This window comes from Fusarium oxysporum, chromosome 7 (genome assembly GCF_000149955.1).
Source record: "Fusarium oxysporum f. sp. lycopersici 4287 chromosome 7, whole genome shotgun sequence".
In the NCBI taxonomy this organism is placed as follows: Eukaryota; Fungi; Ascomycota; class Sordariomycetes; order Hypocreales; family Nectriaceae; genus Fusarium; species Fusarium oxysporum.
This window is the reverse complement of record NC_030992.1, coordinates 4,255,031-4,275,334: the sequence shown is the minus strand read 5'-3', so window position 1 is coordinate 4,275,334 and position 20,304 is coordinate 4,255,031. Positions and strand designations below refer to the sequence as shown.

Below are 20,304 nucleotides of genomic sequence, written 5' to 3'. Positions count from 1 at the left end.
TTACATCACAATGTGGACGAAATAAAACTTCCATGCAAGCTGCTGCGACCCACGAGGATTCACCCACTGGTTAAATACCCCTGATAGAGCTGTACAGGAAAAGCAGAGCGTAAGTCCCTTGGCCCTGATGTTATATGGTAGGATCTCAACAGTATAAGATACTGTCAATCCTGGCCATGCAGCACCAGCCACGCCGTAGAAGAGGAAGATCATAGCGACGACGGCAATACCAGCAGCAGACGATTCAGTCTTTGCGTAGACGGCGCTGCATGCAGTCCAAATGGTGAAGGATATGAGCATGCCAATGCCAGCGAAGAGGAAGAGAACTCTTCGTCCAACACGATCAACAAAGAAAGCAGCGAGAAGGGAGACAAGCCAGCACCAGATGGTGAGGCCACCGTTGATGTATGCTTGAGTGACAGCGCTAGAATGTGTTAGCTTCTCTCGATAGTAATGCAGCATACATGTTCACTCACTCCGTAATACCGATAGTTTTCAGAATCGCGGCAAGCTGTGGTCAAGGTCAGTTTATACTCCCAGTCGCATGAGGCCTTGGGCTCCTCTTACATAGTATGAGACAAGACCGTTACCGCTGCACTGAGAGAAGATGGCAGTAGCAATAATCAGCCCGCATCGCTTGCGGTTACCTGGGGTACGCCAAAGCTCTGCCCATCCATTGTCTGATGATTCACGCTCGAGTCTAATGGTGTTGACGATCTCAGTGAATTCCCACCTGACAAAATCATCGGTATCGTCTCCGTTGCCATGGTACTTGACAAGAATCTTGCGAGCTTCCTCCTCACGTCCTTTACTAATCAACCATCGCGGGCTTTCGGGCACAATGAAGATGGCCAGAAGCTGGATACCAGGCATGAGACACTGCAGTCCGGTGGGAAGAACCCATTGGATGTTTCCAGTCTGGTTTCTCAGAGTTCCAAAGCATACCCAGGCCGCGATGATACTCCCGAGATACCAAAGCGTGTTATAAACGGTCGTGATCTTGCCTCGATGTCGGGGATGGGCGATCTCGGTGATGAGGAGAGGGCAAGTGGCGTTGGAAATGTTGGAGCCACAGCCCATGATGAATCGGCCGACGAGATATAGGGCGTCGCGTCGTGGTCCATGGCCCTTTTGAGGAAAACACTGCATAAGAGCGCCGACAATGACGATAACACAACCAATAGCCGTGCCTTTCTTTCGACCCAGTCCATCGGCGACATATGGAGCGAAGAGAAGGACAAAGAGACCTCCGAAGCCGGGCATGGCGCCAAAGATACCTAGTCGACTTCCTTCTGGATGATCAAAAACTATATCATCATGTCAGCTGAGAGGAGTACTGACGTTCAAAGAAATGACTTACATGTCTGCCATGATCCCATTGTCTGGAGACCGTTGAGCAAGCTAGAGTCGTAGCCGAGGGTAGTCGAGCCCATGAAGAGAAAGACCATCATAAGGTACAGCTTCCTCAGCTCAGTCTGTTTCCAGAAAGGCAAGGTTGAGCCTTGAGGAGCATGGGTCTCCTCTGAAATGTCGACATCAGTTTCCTTTGAGGTCATGATGAGCCAGAGCGTTGGTGAATGTGCCAATTGGTCAAGAGACTGGGAGTTGAAGCACCTATTGATGAAGGGATGATCTTGGCTGCTTCCCCGACGAGTTATATATCCAGGATAAGGAAGTGTCTGGCATCAGTGTCTATACTTGACAGCCACATACTAGTCAAAAATCAAGCCATGAGTCTCGTGCCAGTAAGTTACTGTGATACATCATGGTCCTTGCATGGTACTGTTTGCCATGCTTTTCCTGCTCTCCCCATGGGGAAGACAAGGTTGAGAAGTTTGTTTGCGAGACTAGATCCCAACAGGCTAGGCCATTGGAGATGGTCCACCGCGCTGATGGCTTTAATTGGACAAGAATGTCTGAGCTTGATGACTACCTGCAGTCGAACCATTCTTATTCAGGGAAGGCCATTGAAGTATATCCGAGATTTCGGCGAAGTGGTCCATACAGAAGACTCTAAAAGAGAGCAGGTGATCCGAATATTCTCCTCGGACTATCTCTTTCCTTTTTGCCAGTTGATTCCACGCACAAAGACCGTCACCTTATTACTCCGCAGTAAAGCCTGGAATCAATGGCTGATACAGTCGAAGGCGCCCCTGCTTCTTGCTCCGCAGGTGCATCGACAGCAAATCCGGGGCAAAGGTCTCGGAACCAAGCAGCTTGTGATGTCTGCAGAGCAAGGAAAATCCGGGTTGGTAACCTTGCGGCTCCCATAACGCCACTTTCTACCCCTCATTGTTGATATTCTAACAATTTCGGTAGTGCACGTATGATCCCAACTGCCAGCGATGTCAAGGCTGCGAGTTTTTAAATGTGGACTGTACTCATGAACGGCCAAGAAGGAAGCGTGGTCCTCCAAACAAGTCAGTCAATTGTATGTTGCCAATCATGTTGGCATACTGATGCAGAGCAGACATGCACAAAAAGCTCAAAGGCAAGTTGCAGGGACCCCAGGAATCCCTTCTCCAAACAACGTTTCCATCTCACCAGGCGGAAGCAATGATGCTCGCCAATCAACAACACCACATCAAAGTCCTCAGTTCCTGGGCCTTGTGAGCCGTTCCGCGACTTGCACCTGCTCTGGACTCAGTAGCAAATGGCTTTCCGCGTTTGCCCCGGAGCCGATCATCATGCGCCTGCTTGGGGACTGGTTCAATGTGATCCACCCTTTAGCTCCGATCTTACTCCGGCGCCGGTTCCTCCAACGCCTCCAGCAAGGGGTAGCTGACGTTGACGCCGAGTTCTGCGGGCTTGTCATCAGTGTATGCGCAGCGACTAAGGCCACACTACCGCGGGGTGACTATGGGCAAGTGACTGTAGATTATTGCGTTGACTTCCTTGATGCTCACGGGCTACTCAAGAGTCAATTTACCCGAGACTCTTTTAGTATGGACAGGTGCATCGCCTTGTACAATATCGGGACAGCCATGAGCGCCACCACAAAATCAGGGTTGAGCAGTATGCGCGCCTATCACGCCTTGAGCGAGGCAGCTGCAGGGGCCAGGTACCTGGCGTATTATCGGATACATGAGCATGATGAGGCTGAACAACAGCTCCTGAGGAGACTCATATGGCTATTATTTGCTAGCGCATGGTAAGTTCCGGCACTGGAAGCGGACGACTCGATCAACGCTAAACAAGTCGCATATTACAGTAGTGCGGACATTTTCGGAAGACTACCCATCAGCCTACTTAGTCAAGATCGCATCGAGAACTTTCCAAGACCCCTCCCTCTCTCTGACAACCAGTTGGAGCCTGGAGCCCCAGACAGCTGTCACGAGCCACCTTGGCATGGAGATGACACGACCTATGTCCCAGGACTTAACTCATTGAGCGACCTATTCCTCATCTGGCAAGAGGTGCAGCAAGTTCCCGACGGTACGGAACCACAGACTATAATTACAAGATATCTTGGAAAGATCCAACGAGTGTTGGATAATCTCCCGCCCGAGCTGCGGTGGCGTGGCGGTCTGTCACGTCCCGCACATGTCACAGAGGGACACGACGTCCAAATCGCCAATTTATTTGTGACAAGTCTCAACATTCGCTCCAACATTCTTCAGAAATTTGGGCCAACGGACAAGAGCGCACTAGAACATCAGAAAATCGTAGACGACCTGTTAGAAATCCTGTACCACCTTCCCCGGGCTGTCTTTGATGCAAACGGCAGCAGCCTTGTCCCCAAGATTCGGGACATTGGAGCCGCGTACCTTGAACAGACTCAATTAGGGAATGGCGTGGGTGAAGTGGAGATAGGGGATGCGAGAATTAAACTCGAGCGATTACTTCGGAAGCTAGATGATCTAGACTGTTGGCAGGGAATTGGGGTGCTTGACACTCCGCCCTTGAGGGTAGAAACGTGACCCGAATAAGCAGACATCAGATCATTATTACCCGAGTCGGAACTGCAGAATGGGGGAGCCTTGGTCAATACTACCCAAACTTCGGAGACCTTTGCCCCGCAACCGGGAATGCTACAACTATTCGCCGAGGTTTGGTGCAATCTCTCCCAGGTTAGTGCGAAGTAAATCCGAGTATCCTTGTATGCATGGCTGGAGCTCCGCACTAGAACGCATGATCCACCAACCCTACACTCTATTTTATACAGTTCGGGAAATACTGAACTTATTTGAACCATCTGCAATTCATAACTACCCTCAATTTCATGTTTGTCAACTTGTTGGTTTTATATCATTTTAACACTCTACAACTATGACTGCCACACAAATTCCAACAGCACCAGCTCAACATGCATACCCTCATCTTCGGCGGTCTGACAAGGGCTCAGTCCAGCTCATCGTCAAGGGGAAACCCTTTTTGATGCTCCCTGGCGAGCTTCACAATTCATCACTCAGCTCCGCAAAGTTCATGAGCGAGGTTTGGCCAAAGATGAAATCCGATCACATCAACACATTGCTCGGTTCGGTGACCTGGGAAATGATTGAGCCCAAGGAAGGCCACTTTGACTTCAGTGAGCTTGATCTTGTTCTACAAGGCGCCAGAGAGCATGATATGCATCTCGTTCTGCTCTGGTTCGGAACATACAAGAACGGCCTGTCCACATACGCCCCAAGATGGGTCAAGAGAGATTCCAAGCTGTTCCCCCGAGTTCAAGTTCTTGAAGCTGGTGGCGTCAAAAGGACACTCGAGATGATTACTCCACTATGCGATGCTGCATGCGAAGCTGATTCTCGAGCTTTCGCTGCTCTTTTACGACATCTTGCAGAAGTTGATTCGCAGCATCAGACTGTCTTGATGGTTCAAGTACAGAACGAGACCGGAGTCCTCGGCGATTCTCGGGATCGATCGCACCGAGCCAACAAGGCGTTTGCTGAACCCATTCCAAGTGATCTCCTACAATATCTGAGCCGCGTCGATACCCCACTCCAGATTCAAGAAACGAATCTCAAGTGTTCCTTCATCAGGAAATCATTCCTGGGAGTCCCTTTTTGGGCCTGGAACAGCAGCCGATGAGGCCTTTATGGCGCATTTAATCTCCTCTTACGTCGGACGAGTTGCCGCAGCAGGAAAGGCGGAGTATCCCATCCCTCTGTACACAAACACATGGCTCAACATTGAAGGACAATCGGAGCTGGACTTTGGTGGGGGCGCACCAGTTGTTGTCGGCGGTGGTGACAAGCCTGGAATTTACCCATCCGGAGGTCCTTGCCCACATGTTCTGGACATTTGGCGATTTAACACGCCCTCTCTGGATCTACTAGCACCGGATCTATACTTCCATGACTACGAAACTGTGTGCCGCAACTATACAGAGCAAGGAAATACTCTCTTCATCCCAGAGCAAAGACGTGATGAGTATGGAGCAAGACGCATCTGGCTATCCTATGCGACTTATGGTGCTCTTGGGGCCAGTCCGTTTGGCATCGACACCGGCTCTGATGTCATTGGCCGCGAGTTCAAGCTTCTCAACCAGACCAAGCAGTATTTCCTTGATGCTGCACCCGAAGACCGCTTCGGATTCTTCTTTGACGAAGAGCCAAGCGAGAAGAAGCCGGAACAGTGGACTCGCACATTCGGCGATATCAAGGTCATTGTTGAGCGCTGCTTTGTCTTTGGCAAGCCTGGCCCTGGTGCTGGAATGATTATTCACTTGGGTAACTCCAAATTTCTCCTCGTCGGCCGGGGCTTTCACGCCCGCTTCAAAGCAGCTCGCAAGGATGCAACCTTTGGTGGGATCCTTTGGGGCGAGGAGAAGGAGGTTGATGAGAACGGAAACCTGCAGACTTTGAGAATCTTGAATGGAGATGAGACAAGGCACGGCGAATTTATGATGATGCCTAATGACGATCCAGATTATGGCGGTTTTCCTATTGCTGTTACACCTGGAGCGAGGACTTGTATTGCTGAGGTGGAGGCTTATTGGATTGCCGAGGATGAAGATGACAGATAAAGACAAGATTGATTCATTGGGTAGCCGAGATTACAGTAGCATCCACAGTAATACAAATTCTGTAAAATCTTGTCGCATTCCCTTGTATATCACGTGTTTCAGACCCATGCTGATCACAGATCGCCCCTCATCCTTCTCATCCACCTCCAGTTCAATGGAGTCGAATAATTAACTAAGACACAAACTCTAATCATTCCAGTCACCATGGCAGACCAAACCTCGCAGTCACCCAATCCGGCAGAAACACCATCATCGCCTGCCGTAGCCTCACCGCCGCAACAGACAGATCTTATCGCTGCCAATGACGAGCACGTACGTGGATTAAATACCTCATCACGGTTTAGTCATGAGTTCATCTCTTTTGTAGGACAACGAGGCTCAAGACGATGCCGATTCCACTCTTGGTACAGACGCGTTAGTTGTCCCTTCAAAATATCCAAGAGTGACTAAATGCCAATTTCTCCGACTTTAGAGAAAGCTCGACTGCTTCAGTCTCGGCCAGTATCCTCGAATATCGTCGCAGCCAAGGGCGCACTTATCACAGCGATAAATTTACCACCAACTACTTCTTGCCCAACGACGATCAACAGCTAGAGTCTGTAGACTTGACGTATGGCCTTTGTTACCCGAAACCATTGTTCCAGGTCTGATCTTTCATAGTCACCACTATTTGACAATCTTGCTGGATGATAAGCTGTTTCTCCCTCCCTTGGAAGCAGACGATATCAAAGTTGGTGTCTCCGTTCCAAATATAGCTATATTGGTCATGTCACTGACCACTTTGTGCTTTGCCAGAAAGTGCTTGACGTCGGCACTGGAACTGGTAAGTTATCTCAGACCTATTCCTTCCATGCATTGCTGACAAGCTGCATCAGGAATCTGGGCGATGTAAGTGCAGTACTGGTTCCTTTGCATGCCTGTAGCTGACGAGACCTAGCGAATTTGCTGATCGTCATCCGAATGCCGAGATTATCGGTACCGACCTCTCACCATGTCAACCAGAATGGGTTCCACCAAACGTTCGCTTCGAAATAGACGATGCAGCCCTTAACTGGACATGGGAACCTAACGAGTTCGACTTCATTCATATCCGTTACATCTTTGGTGCTATCAAAGACTGGTCTGCCCTGTTCTCTGAGGCTTACCGTTGCTGTGTCCCTGGAGGCTGGGTTCAGTCTGCTGAAGCTGATGTCGAGTTTCGTAGTGATGACGGCACTATTGACAAAGAGCCAAACCTGAAACTATATAAAAAGTTATTTGAAGAAGGTGGAAAGATCCTCGGATATCCCTTCTTCGTATATGATCAGCAGGTTCAAGGGTTCAAGGACGCTGGTTTTGAAGACGTCACGACTGTTGACTATAAGGTAGCCGCTGCAAGTCGTTCAAACTCGAGGAAACATCTATTGACAGACTTCTAGCTTCCTGTGGGAGATTGGCCGAAAGACCCGAAGCTCGCCGAAGTTGGGAGATTTGTTCGCGCTTGTTTGGAAACTGATCTCGAAGGTAGCTTGAGGCCTCTCTCTTCTCACTTATTGGCTAGCTAACGTCAACCCCAGGATATACTACTATGATGTGGAATGAGTTACTGAAGTGGCCCAAGGATGAATACCAGCTGTTCCTGATGAGCATCCGCAAAGCTATCAGAAACCCAAAGATTCACACATACATGAGGGTTCGATATGTATACGGACGTAAGCCATCATCACAGTGAGATGAAACTTATATCACGATTTCAATTTAAAGATACGTTACAGCATTGAAGAGCCGCTCCTTGAGATTGACTGCATATATGCACGAGTCGTCTCAATCCCAATCGCAAAGTCATGTCCAGCCACTCCCGGTTATCCTCAGGGGGCATTCAATTAAATGGCCAATTAACTAAATACAAAGGTGCTAAAAGAACAGACCCTTCTTCTTCCTCCAATCCCATGTAGTTGCCTGTCGCAGGTCATCAACACTGAGTACATCTACACCCTCCCGTGTTAGAATATGCCAAATATGATTCCTCAGCCCAACAGGCCATGCTGGCACACCGAAATACCTGGCTTTTAGGCCTAATCGATGAGCACCATGGATCTGGGCCCGGATGCGCTGTAATTGCTCTTGCGACAATCGCGAACCCCAAACATGCCCAACTGCTTTTTTGAAATGAGCAGAAGCATAGTAGCTATTATGAGAGTTGTATTTGTCTGAGACTTTACTTTCTTCCACGTTGTATGTCCTGACTTCCCTTCGTTCAATGCTGCTCGGCAATACACCTTGCTCAATGCAGTTGTCCGGCATTTGAGAGTTTTCAGCTTGAGCTCTGTTTGGATTTGGCCAAATTTGAGACGTATCAGCCAGTAGACCCAATGGTGCATCATAAAAGACATCACGGTAGGTGTTATTTGCCGTTATTTTATCGAATGGGGTGTTTCCCGTGCCGACAATCACCACGGGGCCAGGTACAATGGTTGTACCGTTGAAATGCGTGAGCAGGTTTCTGCGTCGAAGTGGCTCGAGTTGTCTCTGAAGTTTCTCCCAGGTTGCGTTTCCTTCTGTTTTGAAATCGATGAGGACGACCAGCGGCCGGTCCGGATCAGACTCGAACACTCCAGCGAGAGGTTCATTAACAGTCGAAGGGGAGTGACAAGGCATCTCTCGTCCACATGAGAAGGTGTCTCTTTGGCGGTCGAAAATGCCGAGAAGTGGATTGATATACAAACTTTCCAGCGTATGGTTGGCCTCCAACTGGAAATGACGATGGGCCACATACAGGTCATCATCTTCATTCCATACATCGGCTTCGACACTCGGACAGCCCGCAGAAATGGCTTCTAAAAGTGGCACATTCCTCAAATAATCGTTATGTGAATGGCAACGCACAGGTTGCGCAGTCATTGTTGAGTCGGACAACCAGTGTCCGACGCCAATTGTTGCCGCCGCGGAGTCGATCCATGGGTGAACGATCAGGTCCATTTCGTCCGGAAAGTAATGATGTAAGGTATTTCCTAGAATATGGAACAGGCCACTGTCCACATTGAGTTATCTTATTAGCATGGCTCTCTAGAGTCCAGTCTGAATGCGCCAAGAAGATAGCGGAACTCACGTCATGGAGAGATAGCCAATAATCAACACGCAGAAGGTCCTTCGCATCTTCCTTCGAAACTGAATGACTCGAAGACGGGGCAACGTCGATGCTCCCAAGCCTTTAAAATGTAAATTTCGTCGTCTTGGTACGAATCCATTGATTTCCAGAGGCTCAGGCCAGTCCGTCGGATCCTCGTATCCTCTATCCAACGAACCGCCATCATCCATGTATTCGACAGAGGACTCCAAGTCATATCGTGGGGTTTGGCAACCCTTCATGATCCCACTTTACAGTCCGTTATCGGCTGCAGGCTTTTTCAATACACTCTTGTTCTCTGATTTTTCCTTTCTTGATCAAGCACTCGAACAACGTCAACGAACGCTGTCAGACGAGTAACGTATCTCGCAGGAACGCAAAGTGGAGTAAGAGAGGTCAAGTTATTTGGTAAGTCAATCTTCAATCTGGGTTTCAGGGTTACTGTATAGACAAATATGAAATGTAACATGCTGCGCCGAGGCCGCGTAAGCGCTCCCAGTCTTTCAAAAGATAGGGTAGGCGGTTTTACTAGTTGAAGTCCAGCATATGCGGCTCCAGTGTACCAATTGACTTTTCCTGGGAGTGGGGATCGACGCCCATCTGTGCCGGATTGCCGAGATACCGGCCTAAAATGTCCGGACTCTAGCCAATAATGGCATAGTCCACCTGTTTTATTTCGTTTCAAGGCTAGTTTACCGTAGCTTAAAACCGCCCGTGCTGTCAGAGCTGACGCGGTCTTGGCAACCGTCACAAAGCCAATTTAGAGACCAATGGCTAATAAGCATCAATTTGGCTTGTTGATAAGCTTACAGGTCTGTTTTCATATTCGTATGCAGTACGATGCAGGTGCTTAACACTCTATAACGGCTTTGCTTCACCATAGAGTGTACCAGGAGCTTAATATTACGTAAATAAAGGTCCAATGTATAAGCTGCTTAAGTGCTGGATGCTTAATGCGCTCCGAGAGAATGAATCTCTTGCATACTCACCGAAAGCATGATCAACTGGGTGGCATGCTGCAGTGGCTGAAGCAAGACTTTTGCCCACACTCGTAGGTTAACATCAAGGTGTCTTCTCAATCATGGTTCGCAAAAGGGTTTCTGGCCGGGAACGGTGATCTCCGAGACGACTCGGTATTACCAAACTATGCATGTACCGGGGTTATTCGAGTGCTATGATGTCAATGAATGCGTAAGCCTCTCAGCTTATCACTGAACTCTGTCTCATGTTCAAACGCGGCCGTGTTACGAAGAACTCAGTTATGCTAAAGATAGGCGATTTAACTGATTTAGGTGGTACCCGTCTTGTTTCAGTAGGCATATACGACTTACGCCATTGAATAGAAGAGCATGCCAAATCTGAGTTTATTGTGAGTCATGTCGAAAGCTCTGCCTTACTTCAGAGATGTCTTATTACCCCTAGGCAGCAGATCGGTATAACTATTAAACTGCCAGAGCATAGCTATTTATTCCTTAACTGCGATATTCTAAGTTACATAGGGATTAATTACTATTACGATAGTCTTGTCCTAGTTCTTGGAATAGTAATAAGCGTATTGGTAAGTAGAACAGGAACTTTTAATGCTGTTCACTTATTATATAATATTAAACCTTTTAACTGTCGCTTAAATTTCTAATTTATTTCGCCTCCTTGCTTATACTAATATAGGATTAGCAGATAAGCTATAAAATATACCTAAAAATACACTGCCTGCTGCGAGCTTTACTAGCTGATAGCGACAGTAACTAGTACCGGCAATTCTCAAAAGCCGATATGCCCCTGAATATCTAAGACTGGCTCGTACAGTCTATACTAGTGACGCGTCTTGTGTTCAGTCATACTCGAGAATTTACCTCGATGAATTGTGCCGGACGGGCACGTGCATGAAACATGGCAGTGCTATGCCGGTGATTTTAGTCGATAGGGATCAACATCTTCCTAACAGTGATCCAATCAGCCATGCACATGGGTGAGATGAAACAGATTGCTGTGAGATAGCACGTATCGCTTTATGATTTAATAGTCGTTTTATTAACAAGGTCTTTCTTTCAAGGGTCCCGCGTCTGGTTATATTATAGAAGACATCAATCCACTTGTCAGTTGGCAGAAGTCCAAGTCCCATCCCACTTTGCCTTTTACTTTGCCTTTTACTTTGCCTTTTACTTTGCCTTTTACTTTGCCTTTTGCTTTGCCTTTTTCTTCACACCACTTCTACCAAATAGTATTTCTACCCAAGTCCCAGTTCAAGAAGATGGATCATCACCAATTTGGGGAAAGCAGGGGACCCTTTCCTTCGACGCCAGCATCTTCATCACCCCCTTATACCCCGAACAATGGCACACCAACACCAACTGTCGCTCACTCTGATTCTGGAACAGAAGTCGAGCTTCAGCCGTACACAGGAGGTGATAGCGAACAAGAGGTAGATCCACAAACGCCTGACGGACTCGCACGACCACGTCATATCTTCTCCAAGCACAAAAAGTGGATGACTGTGTACATGGTGTCCCTAGGTGGAGCGTTTTCCGCCTTGTCATCCAACATTTACTTCCCAGCGATCGATACAATATCCAAAGACCTTCGTGTTAGTGCGACCGACGTTGGTTTTACTATTACCGTGTATATGATTGTTCAAGGAATCGCGCCCTCACTGTATGGCTCCATCTCAGATTCGCGTGGTCGTCGCATCACATTTGTTATCGCCTTAGTAGTCTACCTCGCCGCAAACGTGTTGCTAGCTTTCACGTCCAACCTGGCCATGCTTGTGGTTTTGCGAGGATTGCAAGCCGCTGGATCGGCGGCGACAATTAGCATCAGCACTGGTGTGATTGCCGACATAGCAGAACCCGATGAGAGAGCAGGCTTCATGGGAACCAACGCCGGCATAAGGTATGCATATCCCCAGAGCTACAGATATTCTTGATTAACAGCTTTGATACAGAATGATTGGCCAAGCTATAGGTCCTGTCATTGGTGGACTGCTGAATAGTGCATGGGGATTCAGAAGTATCTTCTGGTTCCTATTTGTATTTAGTGCGTTGGTCCTCTTAGGGCTGTTGGTGTTTCTACCAGAGACACAGCGGAGGATAGCTGGCAATGGCAACGTTCCTCTCAGAGGTTTTTACAAGCCCTGGTCCTACTTCTTCTACCCTCCCAAGGAATGGCGCAATGCCCCTACACCGCCAGCACCAAAGCTAGAAAAACTCTCTTGGAAGACGATCATCGAGCCCCTGACATATATCCTTAGAAAGGATATTCTGGTTCTCCTTTCTTGGGGTGCTCTTGTGTACACCATCTGGAGTATGGTCACGTCCTCAACCACAACAGTGCTGCTCAAGACTTTCCCCGACCTTACACAATGGCAAGTCGGCCTTTGCTTCCTTCCAAATGGAATCGGATGTGTATTTGGGTCGGTATGCACTGGTCAACTGATGGATATAGCTTTCAAACGCGCCGAGGCTCGATACAAACAAGAGCATGGACTCGCTAACGTGGACGTCAAGTCCCGGCAGGACTTTCCATTTGAACGTGTCCGGCTATCACTAATGCCTTATTTCAGCGTTATTTTCATCGTTGCAATGGCGCTGTACGGGCCCAGCTATGAGTTCAACGACCTAAGGAGACACTTTGCTGGGAATCTGGTTGCCTCCCTGGGTCTGCAATTTATCATTGCATCTACTGCAACGGCCATCTTCAACATCAACTCGACGATATTGGTAGACTGCTTCCCGTATAACTCAGCTGGCGCTACAGCAACAAATAACTTATGCCGTTGCCTCCTCGGCGCTGCGGGCGTCAGCGTGATACAGCCTATGATCACCAAACTTAAGATTCGGAACGCATTCCTCGTGCTCACGGCGATTGCTGTTTTCTTCTCACCACTGGTCTGGGTTCAGTGGAGAATGGCAGAGAAATGGAGAAGAAAGAGACTAAGTGCCTAATAGAATACATAGGCTAAAGTGATTTATACCTATATAAGGGTTTAAGATATATATAAATACAAGCTATTATTATAGTGAGATAGGAGTTATATGTTATTTAGCTATTGTAATGTAATTATACACTTTGTATAATATTCAAGAGCTACCCCTCCGGATTATCCAGTAAATGCATAAGCTCTATTTTCTCAATTCAGATCTCTGCGTTATCTCCAGCCACTCCCCAGTATCCTCTGCTGCTGATCGAGGCAAGAAGGCTGCAGGGTGGATAAAGTTGAAAATCCCAACAGCGATTACCATCATGGCCCCATCAAGCGCGATAAAGTACCGCTCATGCGTAATAAGGTATCCCGTCCAGCCCTGCGAAAGCTCTATAGTGCGGTATATGCTCCTCAGATAGATGCATAACAATGACAGCGTCATGGCACTTAGTATAGGAATGGAGGACTGCTTTCCAGATTTTAACATGCCTCGTCTAGTGGACCGAATCAGAAAGTCGATTGCGAGAGCAACAAACACGCTCATGGAAGCCAATTGAAAGACTATTCCCGCAACCATGGTGTTTGTGCCTGGATCTGTGTTGCCGTTGACTTTGTTCACTTCCGCTGAGGCCAAACCACCACCAATTGCCTGGACAACCAGGGAAATCACGTCGCAAGTACAAAATACCCAAAGATATAGGCTCGGTCGAAGAATGGAGCAATCGCGGCCGAAGACCTGGATCAAGCGGCCAAGAATAATGTAGACGCCAGCAGTGAAGAAAACAGGGGCTACCAATGATCAGTCACTTAGCTAACAGTCAAGAGGGATTGACCAGACAATGATCGGAGTGCATACCAATGATTAGTGTCGAGATCTGCATGAGAAATGCTGTAGAGTTGTAAGGACATTGAGAGGACCATGTACGGCCAGCCCAGCCGATGATTTCGACTATTGGAAATGGTTAATTCGAGCCCATACTCATGGATAGAGTGGTTTTAACATACCCAGACCGCCAATGATGAACACGACGCACCACCAAAGCTTCGACCGGCCAAGCTGAACTATGTGTACAATGGTAGAGAGACCGAACAAGATACAAAATGCAATTCCTGCAGAGGTAGATGGAACGTAGCCATATGAAGTATGGATGCCCGTTATCAAAGCGTGGCAGCCCTTGCGTAGGTCTTGTTCTGTTGACATGTTGCGTTGGTGCGAGCCAGGAATTAGGGAAAAGGACTGAATTGGCGATGGGATCTAAAAGCTGGACTCTAGCTGTCGCTTTATATACTTGCAATTGTTATGAGAACGTAAGCCAACAAACCGGGATCTTTCCTTCCTATAGGTTTATCGATGAGACCACAAGTGGCATTACCGAAACTGCGAGATTCGCAGTCTGATACCTACCTAATGAACGCTCTGAGGTTGAAGGCCGCGCAGAGTGCGACATTCTGGCACTGCCATGGGTGTTGGGATTCCTTGTAGACCCAAAACCCCAATTCCACGCAAGTCATCGCCTTATCTTGTAGGTGCGTGGCTTACAAAGCAGACAAATCTGACAGCCCACTGGCCATAAGCCGTAAGCACCAACTTATCAGCCCCGCATTTCTTCGGAGTTTATCTGCCAAGACTGTCCTGAACTGCGAATTTCGCATTTCGGACTTCAGTCGTGGTCTTTGACGAAGAGTCAACGCCATCTACACCAGGTTTTCGTTCCCTTTGTCTCAGTTTGTCGTAGACAAACCTGTCGACCAGCCCGGGTCTGACGATTCGTTGCCTTTCGCTTGTGCCATTCATTGTCACCATGCATCCAAGACCTAGCCGTGCAAAGAGCTGCACTGCATGTCGACAGGCCAAGCTGGCTTGTGATGCACGCCACAAATCCGCTGGAGTCTCGTGTACGAGGTGCAGTAAGCGCGGGCTGCAATGTCGGTTTGATTCGAATTTCAAAAGAATTCCAACAAGAAAGTTAGTGACGGCCATGCGGGTTCCAAGAGCAATCGACCAATCCCCGTCCTTGATAACGACTCTAATACTCATACTCACAGTATCGTGGAGGCCATCACCAACTGTATTGACCCTCAGCAGCCGCTTGGTGAATCAAGGACCGCGGGAATCCAATGCCATACAAAGCAGTCGACAATGTCACAAGAACCCTGCATGTCGTCCTCGGCCTGCACGCGCTCCTCTAGTCCGTCCTCTCGTACTGACTCTCAATATTCCACTGCCCCTATCGGCACTACTCAAGATACTGCCATATCTAGTGTCGGCGGATGTGCCGGGGGTGGTGAGGCATGGCTGCAGCTCAGAGCGGTCGACATACCCTCTAGTTACCAGCTCGGAAGTCTGAATGTAAACAATACAGTAGCTCTGGAGTTATTCCAACAGTCAGTATTAATATACCCTGAAAGCGAATTTAAGCTTGCCAGAGAACCGAACTGAGTCAAGAACTAGCTTCGATAGCTACTACCGTCCGCACGCCAAGTTCTTGAGACCCATACGTACGTCTTTAAGCGAGTATTCACAATCCTCTCCACATCTTTTCTGGACCGTCATCCTCTGTTCTTCCCAAATGCATGCGAAACACGCACATATGTATCCCTCTATTGTAACAGAGCATGAGGCCATGCTCTCAGCGACCTTTGTCTGTGCTCCACTCACTATCGAGATGATGCATGCCCTGCTTTGCCTTTGTTTATGGCCAGTTCCGAAGCTTCGCCTTTGGCAAGACTTGTCCTGGGGATATATAGGGCTTGCTGTGAACTCCGCCATGCAGCTCAACTGTCACTTGCCATCCAACCCGCTCCTTAACACACAGTTGAGGAGAAATGCCAGCCGTCGTGCCGTGCCAGACATAGACGCTGCTGTGAGGGATACCACCTGGCTTGCCTGCTTTGATATAAGCACTCGGTATGTTCTCTTTCGGCTAATTCCCCGTGTCACATCCATGAGGTCCGCTGCTTACACAGCAATATTGCCACAGGCTTAGTGAGTTCTTGGGTTTTCCATCCCTATTCTCATCTGGATACTACCTGAATTGCGTATCCCGTGCTCGGGAACGAGCATCAACCCTTCTGGACCCGTGCAACCATACGCTATTGGAAATTCGCCAGCTCACATTGACTTCGATGGCAAAGCTCGACATGATTACAGACTCCTCCCTTCACTTCTCCCAGACGCAAAGCAGCATTAACGACTTGGAGCTACTGAGGAGCCCAGACCAACACTCCTGGAGTCCCGAGACAGAACTCACTTTGCAAGGCGCAAAACTGTACTTGTATGCCATGACACTTCTATTGCCTCCCTCAAAGGAGCCTGTCGTAGCTCTGCAAGCTATCTCTGATCGGGATGCGGTATTGATCAGTGGATTAATGTCTGCTTCGACAATGATATCAGATATGCTCCACCTACTCCATGACAAACCTAATCAAGGCTCAGACAAGATTACTTGCAGTGCAGCGTTCTGGCCAAAGACACAAATCAGCTACCTGTTCTTTGCCGCGACATTCATTTTCCGGGTTCTTCTCTCACATTCGAGTCTGACACCGCAGGATATAACCGTTGCTATGTCACGTCTTGCAGGTGCACACGCAGTTTTTAGAATGGAACCATTGCATCCAGATCGCACACGGGCTGCTGAGATTATCCAGCGGCTAATAGAAGTTGCCAGCGCTTACATGGTGAAAGAGGAAGGCAAAAGTGACGCCAAAAACCTACTCCCAAGAGGCCTTCTGGTCACTGGTCGCTTGGGGGCATCAGTCATGTTTGATGCCGTCCTACGGTCTGTACACTACCACAAACAAAGTGCACAGAGACGCAAGTCCCGTCCACGACATGAAGTTGGTATATATCAGACCGGTGCGCCTATCCCTGGCACGGAACTGCCTGTAGGCGGAGAAGCAAGTTCAAATAACGAACTGACAGGGCATTGTCAATCCGTAGAAGCCCATGCAAGTGCATCAGAAGCCCCAGATGGGATCGGTTTTGGCAATATGTTTGATATCGAATTAATGGACCCCTACGGGTATAGTATGAGCACCGACCCATTCGTGATGATTGATGACCTGGTGGATCCAGGCTTTAGGACTTGGTAAGACCCCTCGCCTTTAGCATGAGATTATTACATAGGTCTATGGTATCTTAGTTAATTAAATAATATTACTTATAAATATATTACTTGACCTTCTTAGTATAATTCCTATTATAAGAACTAGTAGATTATTTACATAAATAGCTATTAATATAAGCTCCCTTAACTAAAGCTGCCTTTGTTGCTAAGGACGTGGGATATTTAAGGCAGATTGTAGATAACTAAAATTGGAGATTGCGTATTGTTTAGATGCACTGCTATGGATACATGCAAGTTTGGAAGAAATTATCAGAGGAATGCAACTAAAGAGGGATAGCTGGCTACACCAATTGTAATTTAACAGCTGATGCATTAGGCAGAAGTGCATATCGCTCATCATTTCCCAAATATCATCGACACTGCCACTACCGCCAGCCTTAGAATTTCTGCTTACTCCAATCATACAACCCTCCAGTTCTCACCGCATCGTAGCCGCTATGCGCTCTGGGACGCTTCAAAAGGCAGCCGTTTTGTCTACCATTTCTCTCCATCCTATAACCGAGCGACTCCTAGAAGATACCCAACATGCTGTAAATGTTGTAATGGTACGGCACCTGCCATCAAAGTTACACGGTTTACTGAGCAGACAACAGCAGCTTGACGTTTTGCCTCCAATTCGAGAAGTTGCATACAACTGGCAATGTGTGAGTTTATGATTATCCACTTGCCGTGTACGTGCCTAACTCTCCAATAGTGCTACTGCTGCCACGGCTGGATGAGTCTCGCTACTAGCCCTGCCTGCGAACAGTGCGGACATCTTCGTTGCGGCAGCTGTACATACTCTTACTCTTAAGTCCAAGAAGATTCGTCGGCATGGAAATGCCAACAGAGCCTGTCAGTATGGCCAATATAAACTCATCAGCTTATGCATGGAACCAAGAGTTCTTCGACCGGCAGATTCAAAAATATCCAGCAGAAAATACACCTGCAGTGGCGACCTTTTCAAGCGTCTACGATCTCATTAAAAAATTTCTTTCAGCATCTGGTGATATGGAGGCGTTCCTTGGGCCCAGCACATACCAAATGTTAGAACTTGAGCCACTTTGCATATCATGCAGTATGGACGATTTGATAGGTGGAACTGACCATCGTGTGACCCGGCCCATGGCTCTTCTTGACGACCGCTGTCGGCGAATGCATCATTCTGAACCACCAGGTGGTCACATGCGTCGTGACCGCGGGCCTTTGAGTTCCTCGCAGCTATTACAAGAACTTAGAAAAAGTGTAAGCCATAACGGCCTGGCCACTCGGAATTGTGACTGACCATGACAATTGTAGCGGTATGGATGCATTGGTGAGACTGATGCTGCGAGGCGACTACTGTGAGGCATTTTCCATCATCATGCGATTTTTGCATCTGCTGACCATTATCCCCAGCTATGTGGCTAACCCAGACTGCTGGGTGATTGTGGCATTGGCTGCAACTGCTTCCAGCGTTCAGGCTACGTTTCTAGCAGACTTCTTTTACAAATACCTAGGCTCCAGAACATCACTAGGCATCCATCGACCAATGCGAGGACCACTTGTCTTTGGACTCGAATTCCATCTGCAATTCTACGTCTGGTGTGAAGGCGGCCCGCAGTTCCGTGACTTTAGGAAGAAACGGAACGGCAAGCCTCTACGCCAAAGTCGTCAACCCTATTACCTCAAATTGGACGATGAAAATGAGCCGCAGGTTCATGTATATGAAACTCAGGTCTCCTGTCTCATAGCAGGTATAGATGAGGACTCCTGGGTTGCATATCAGTTTGTTGATACTTACTACCAAGGAGACAAACCACTTGAGCAAGGTGAACAGCATGGTGTTAAGCCAGATCCCCTAACAGGGGGGTTATTTGATGCAAATCTCCCTATCTGGACTCCGAGAGAGTATTTCCTTATTGTCTACGAGTGTCGACTCAAACAAGTCAGACATGCTATGCACAACCTGGTCGCAAGACTGTTTCTAAGGCTAGAGCCATATGTAAGTGGCACCGGGTATGTAAAATACCATGAATAGAGCACTTACCTAGATTTAGACACAGGATGAAGGGGACATGACAGCTTCTTCGCATGAGGGAATTGTGGAGTCGATGGCCCAGAAGAAGCTGACGCAACGAGTCCTTAACGAAGCAAACAGATTTCTACCACAAACTATCCACTCTATCTGCAAGGCGATTGAGGTTTGGGATAGATTTAGCCGAAGAGATCTTGCCTACCTCTCAGACATACTGAAGTCAGACTCTAAGAAGAGCCCAATTCCATCGGTCAAGGTAGTTACCATGATTGAAGATCACATCGATGCATTGCGAGACCTCCAACGACGCGCAGAGGAACAAAGAGACTTGTGCGCAGGGCTTGCTCGAAAGGTATGTGAGGGGAGACGACGAGAGGGGGCGAACCTACGCGGAAAGGCTTACGGAAGTAGCTGGAAATGCAGATTGTAATGGAGGATAATGAAGTCACGGCCCGACAGCAAGCAGGGAGTGAGATGACCAGATATTGGACTGGCATTGGCTTGGTAGGTACATGCAGTCTGTTTATATATGGTACAATGTTAACTTCCCATAGGTCTTCCTACCACTCACGGCTGTTACTAGTATATTCAGTATGCAAGCAGGCATTTTGCCGGAATCGTTTTATAAGTGGTGGATTTTTATTATTTTCTGGGTTGCGATCACGCTTCTCGTTATTCTCGCTGTCGAATTCAGATCATTACGATCTTCAATCCCGATATTGGTCGGCGATTGTTCTTGCAGTAGAGCTTCTTCTCCCTTGCACCCTATTTCATCAAGGCTCTCTTTACTATCATCGGCAACGGATTATCCTGTTGAATTTGAGCTTATCCCAAGGTCCCCGGGTAGGACGGTTTAGTGGGGGCTTTTCTGGGGTCCTGCATTTTCCCCAGAAATCATGAGATATTACGACCCCATTAATAGTTCTTATTGGTGCGGTAGTGTTTTTCCATAAGCGATCCATGAACGATCAGCTTAACACGATATGCAGTGGAGACCGGTAGATGTTTGACTGGGCAAGGATATCAGGCCAAGCTCCATACGGTATTTCGGAGGCACCAACTCCATCAATTGGAGTGGGCTGCCATTGGCCCGTACCGGCAAAATATAGTTTCAGATGCTGATCCCAGGTTTAGCCTAATAACCTTTCTGCCGTAACCTCATGCCATGACTGTATAAGACCGTTGTGA

The 20,304-nt window shown here is 48.0% G+C and overlaps 8 protein-coding genes across 9 annotated transcripts in view; 5 read left to right on the top strand and 3 right to left on the bottom strand.

Annotated features, from left to right (window-relative positions):
* FOXG_10801 (uncharacterized protein) overlaps nt 1–1,826 on the bottom strand; it is a 2,934-nt gene extending 1,108 nt beyond the window's left edge. Inside the window, exons 1-4 of the mRNA XM_018390281.1 lie at nt 1,361–1,826; nt 568–1,307; nt 477–511; nt 5–424 (exon numbers count right to left, since the gene is read on the bottom strand). Of these exons, the coding sequence (XP_018248698.1) occupies nt 5–424; nt 477–511; nt 568–1,307; nt 1,361–1,556 (1,391 nt within the window). The 5' untranslated portion in view covers nt 1,557–1,826. The remainder of the gene's footprint in view (nt 1–4; nt 425–476; nt 512–567; nt 1,308–1,360) is intronic.
* A 215-nt stretch (nt 1,827–2,041) lies between these two features.
* Nucleotides 2,042–4,035, top strand: FOXG_20373 (uncharacterized protein). The gene is made up of 4 exons (XM_018400654.1): nt 2,042–2,248; nt 2,320–2,420; nt 2,471–3,151; nt 3,212–4,035. Exons 1-4 carry the CDS (start codon nt 2,129–2,131, stop codon nt 3,918–3,920), a joined length of 1,611 nt encoding a protein of 536 aa, XP_018248697.1. The 5' UTR covers nt 2,042–2,128; the 3' UTR covers nt 3,921–4,035.
* Nucleotides 4,036–4,111: 76 nt separating this feature from the next.
* FOXG_10800 (uncharacterized protein) lies at nt 4,112–6,045 on the top strand. The gene has a single exon (XM_018390280.1). The coding sequence runs from the start codon at nt 5,039–5,041 to the stop codon at nt 5,966–5,968; it is 930 nt and encodes a 309-aa protein (XP_018248696.1). The 5' UTR covers nt 4,112–5,038; the 3' UTR covers nt 5,969–6,045.
* A 37-nt stretch (nt 6,046–6,082) lies between these two features.
* FOXG_10799 (uncharacterized protein) lies at nt 6,083–8,960 on the top strand. The gene is made up of 9 exons (XM_018390279.1): nt 6,083–6,280; nt 6,336–6,382; nt 6,441–6,578; nt 6,629–6,698; nt 6,764–6,791; nt 6,844–6,856; nt 6,906–7,332; nt 7,387–7,471; nt 7,525–8,960. Exons 1-9 carry the CDS (start codon nt 6,173–6,175, stop codon nt 7,677–7,679), a joined length of 1,071 nt encoding a protein of 356 aa, XP_018248695.1. The 5' UTR covers nt 6,083–6,172; the 3' UTR covers nt 7,680–8,960.
* FOXG_20372 (uncharacterized protein) lies at nt 7,571–9,530 on the bottom strand. Its single transcript, XM_018400653.1, has 2 exons — nt 9,057–9,530; nt 7,571–8,978 (listed from the first exon to the last, which is right to left on the bottom strand). Exons 1-2 carry the CDS (start codon nt 9,314–9,316, stop codon nt 7,862–7,864), a joined length of 1,377 nt encoding a protein of 458 aa, XP_018248694.1. The 5' UTR covers nt 9,317–9,530; the 3' UTR covers nt 7,571–7,861.
* Nucleotides 9,531–11,325: 1,795 nt separating this feature from the next.
* FOXG_10798 (uncharacterized protein) lies at nt 11,326–13,015 on the top strand (the record flags this gene model as incomplete). Its single annotated transcript, XM_018390278.1, has 2 exons — nt 11,326–11,963; nt 12,016–13,015. The coding sequence occupies 2 exons, from the start codon at nt 11,326–11,328 to the stop codon at nt 13,013–13,015; spliced, it is 1,638 nt and encodes a 545-aa protein (XP_018248693.1).
* Nucleotides 13,016–13,192: 177 nt separating this feature from the next.
* On the bottom strand, nt 13,193–14,326 carry FOXG_10797 (uncharacterized protein; the record flags this gene model as incomplete). Its single annotated transcript, XM_018390277.1, has 3 exons — nt 13,999–14,326; nt 13,850–13,942; nt 13,193–13,782 (listed from the first exon to the last, which is right to left on the bottom strand). The coding sequence occupies exons 1-3, from the start codon at nt 14,192–14,194 to the stop codon at nt 13,193–13,195; spliced, it is 879 nt and encodes a 292-aa protein (XP_018248692.1). The 5' UTR covers nt 14,195–14,326.
* Nucleotides 14,327–17,444: 3,118 nt separating this feature from the next.
* Nucleotides 17,445–20,277, top strand: FOXG_10796 (uncharacterized protein). Of its 2 annotated transcripts, XM_018390275.1 has the most exons (8): nt 17,445–17,665; nt 17,714–17,764; nt 17,815–18,344; nt 18,399–18,442; nt 18,498–19,083; nt 19,139–19,468; nt 19,528–19,620; nt 19,671–20,277. In XM_018390275.1, exons 3-8 carry the CDS (start codon nt 17,934–17,936, stop codon nt 19,971–19,973), a joined length of 1,767 nt encoding a protein of 588 aa, XP_018248690.1. In that variant the 5' UTR covers nt 17,445–17,665; nt 17,714–17,764; nt 17,815–17,933; the 3' UTR covers nt 19,974–20,277. The 2 variants fall into 2 exon arrangements, with proteins under 2 accessions (XP_018248690.1, XP_018248691.1); XM_018390276.1 differs by having other exon boundaries at nt 19,139–19,620.
* The last annotated feature ends 27 nt before the right edge of the window (nt 20,278–20,304 follow it).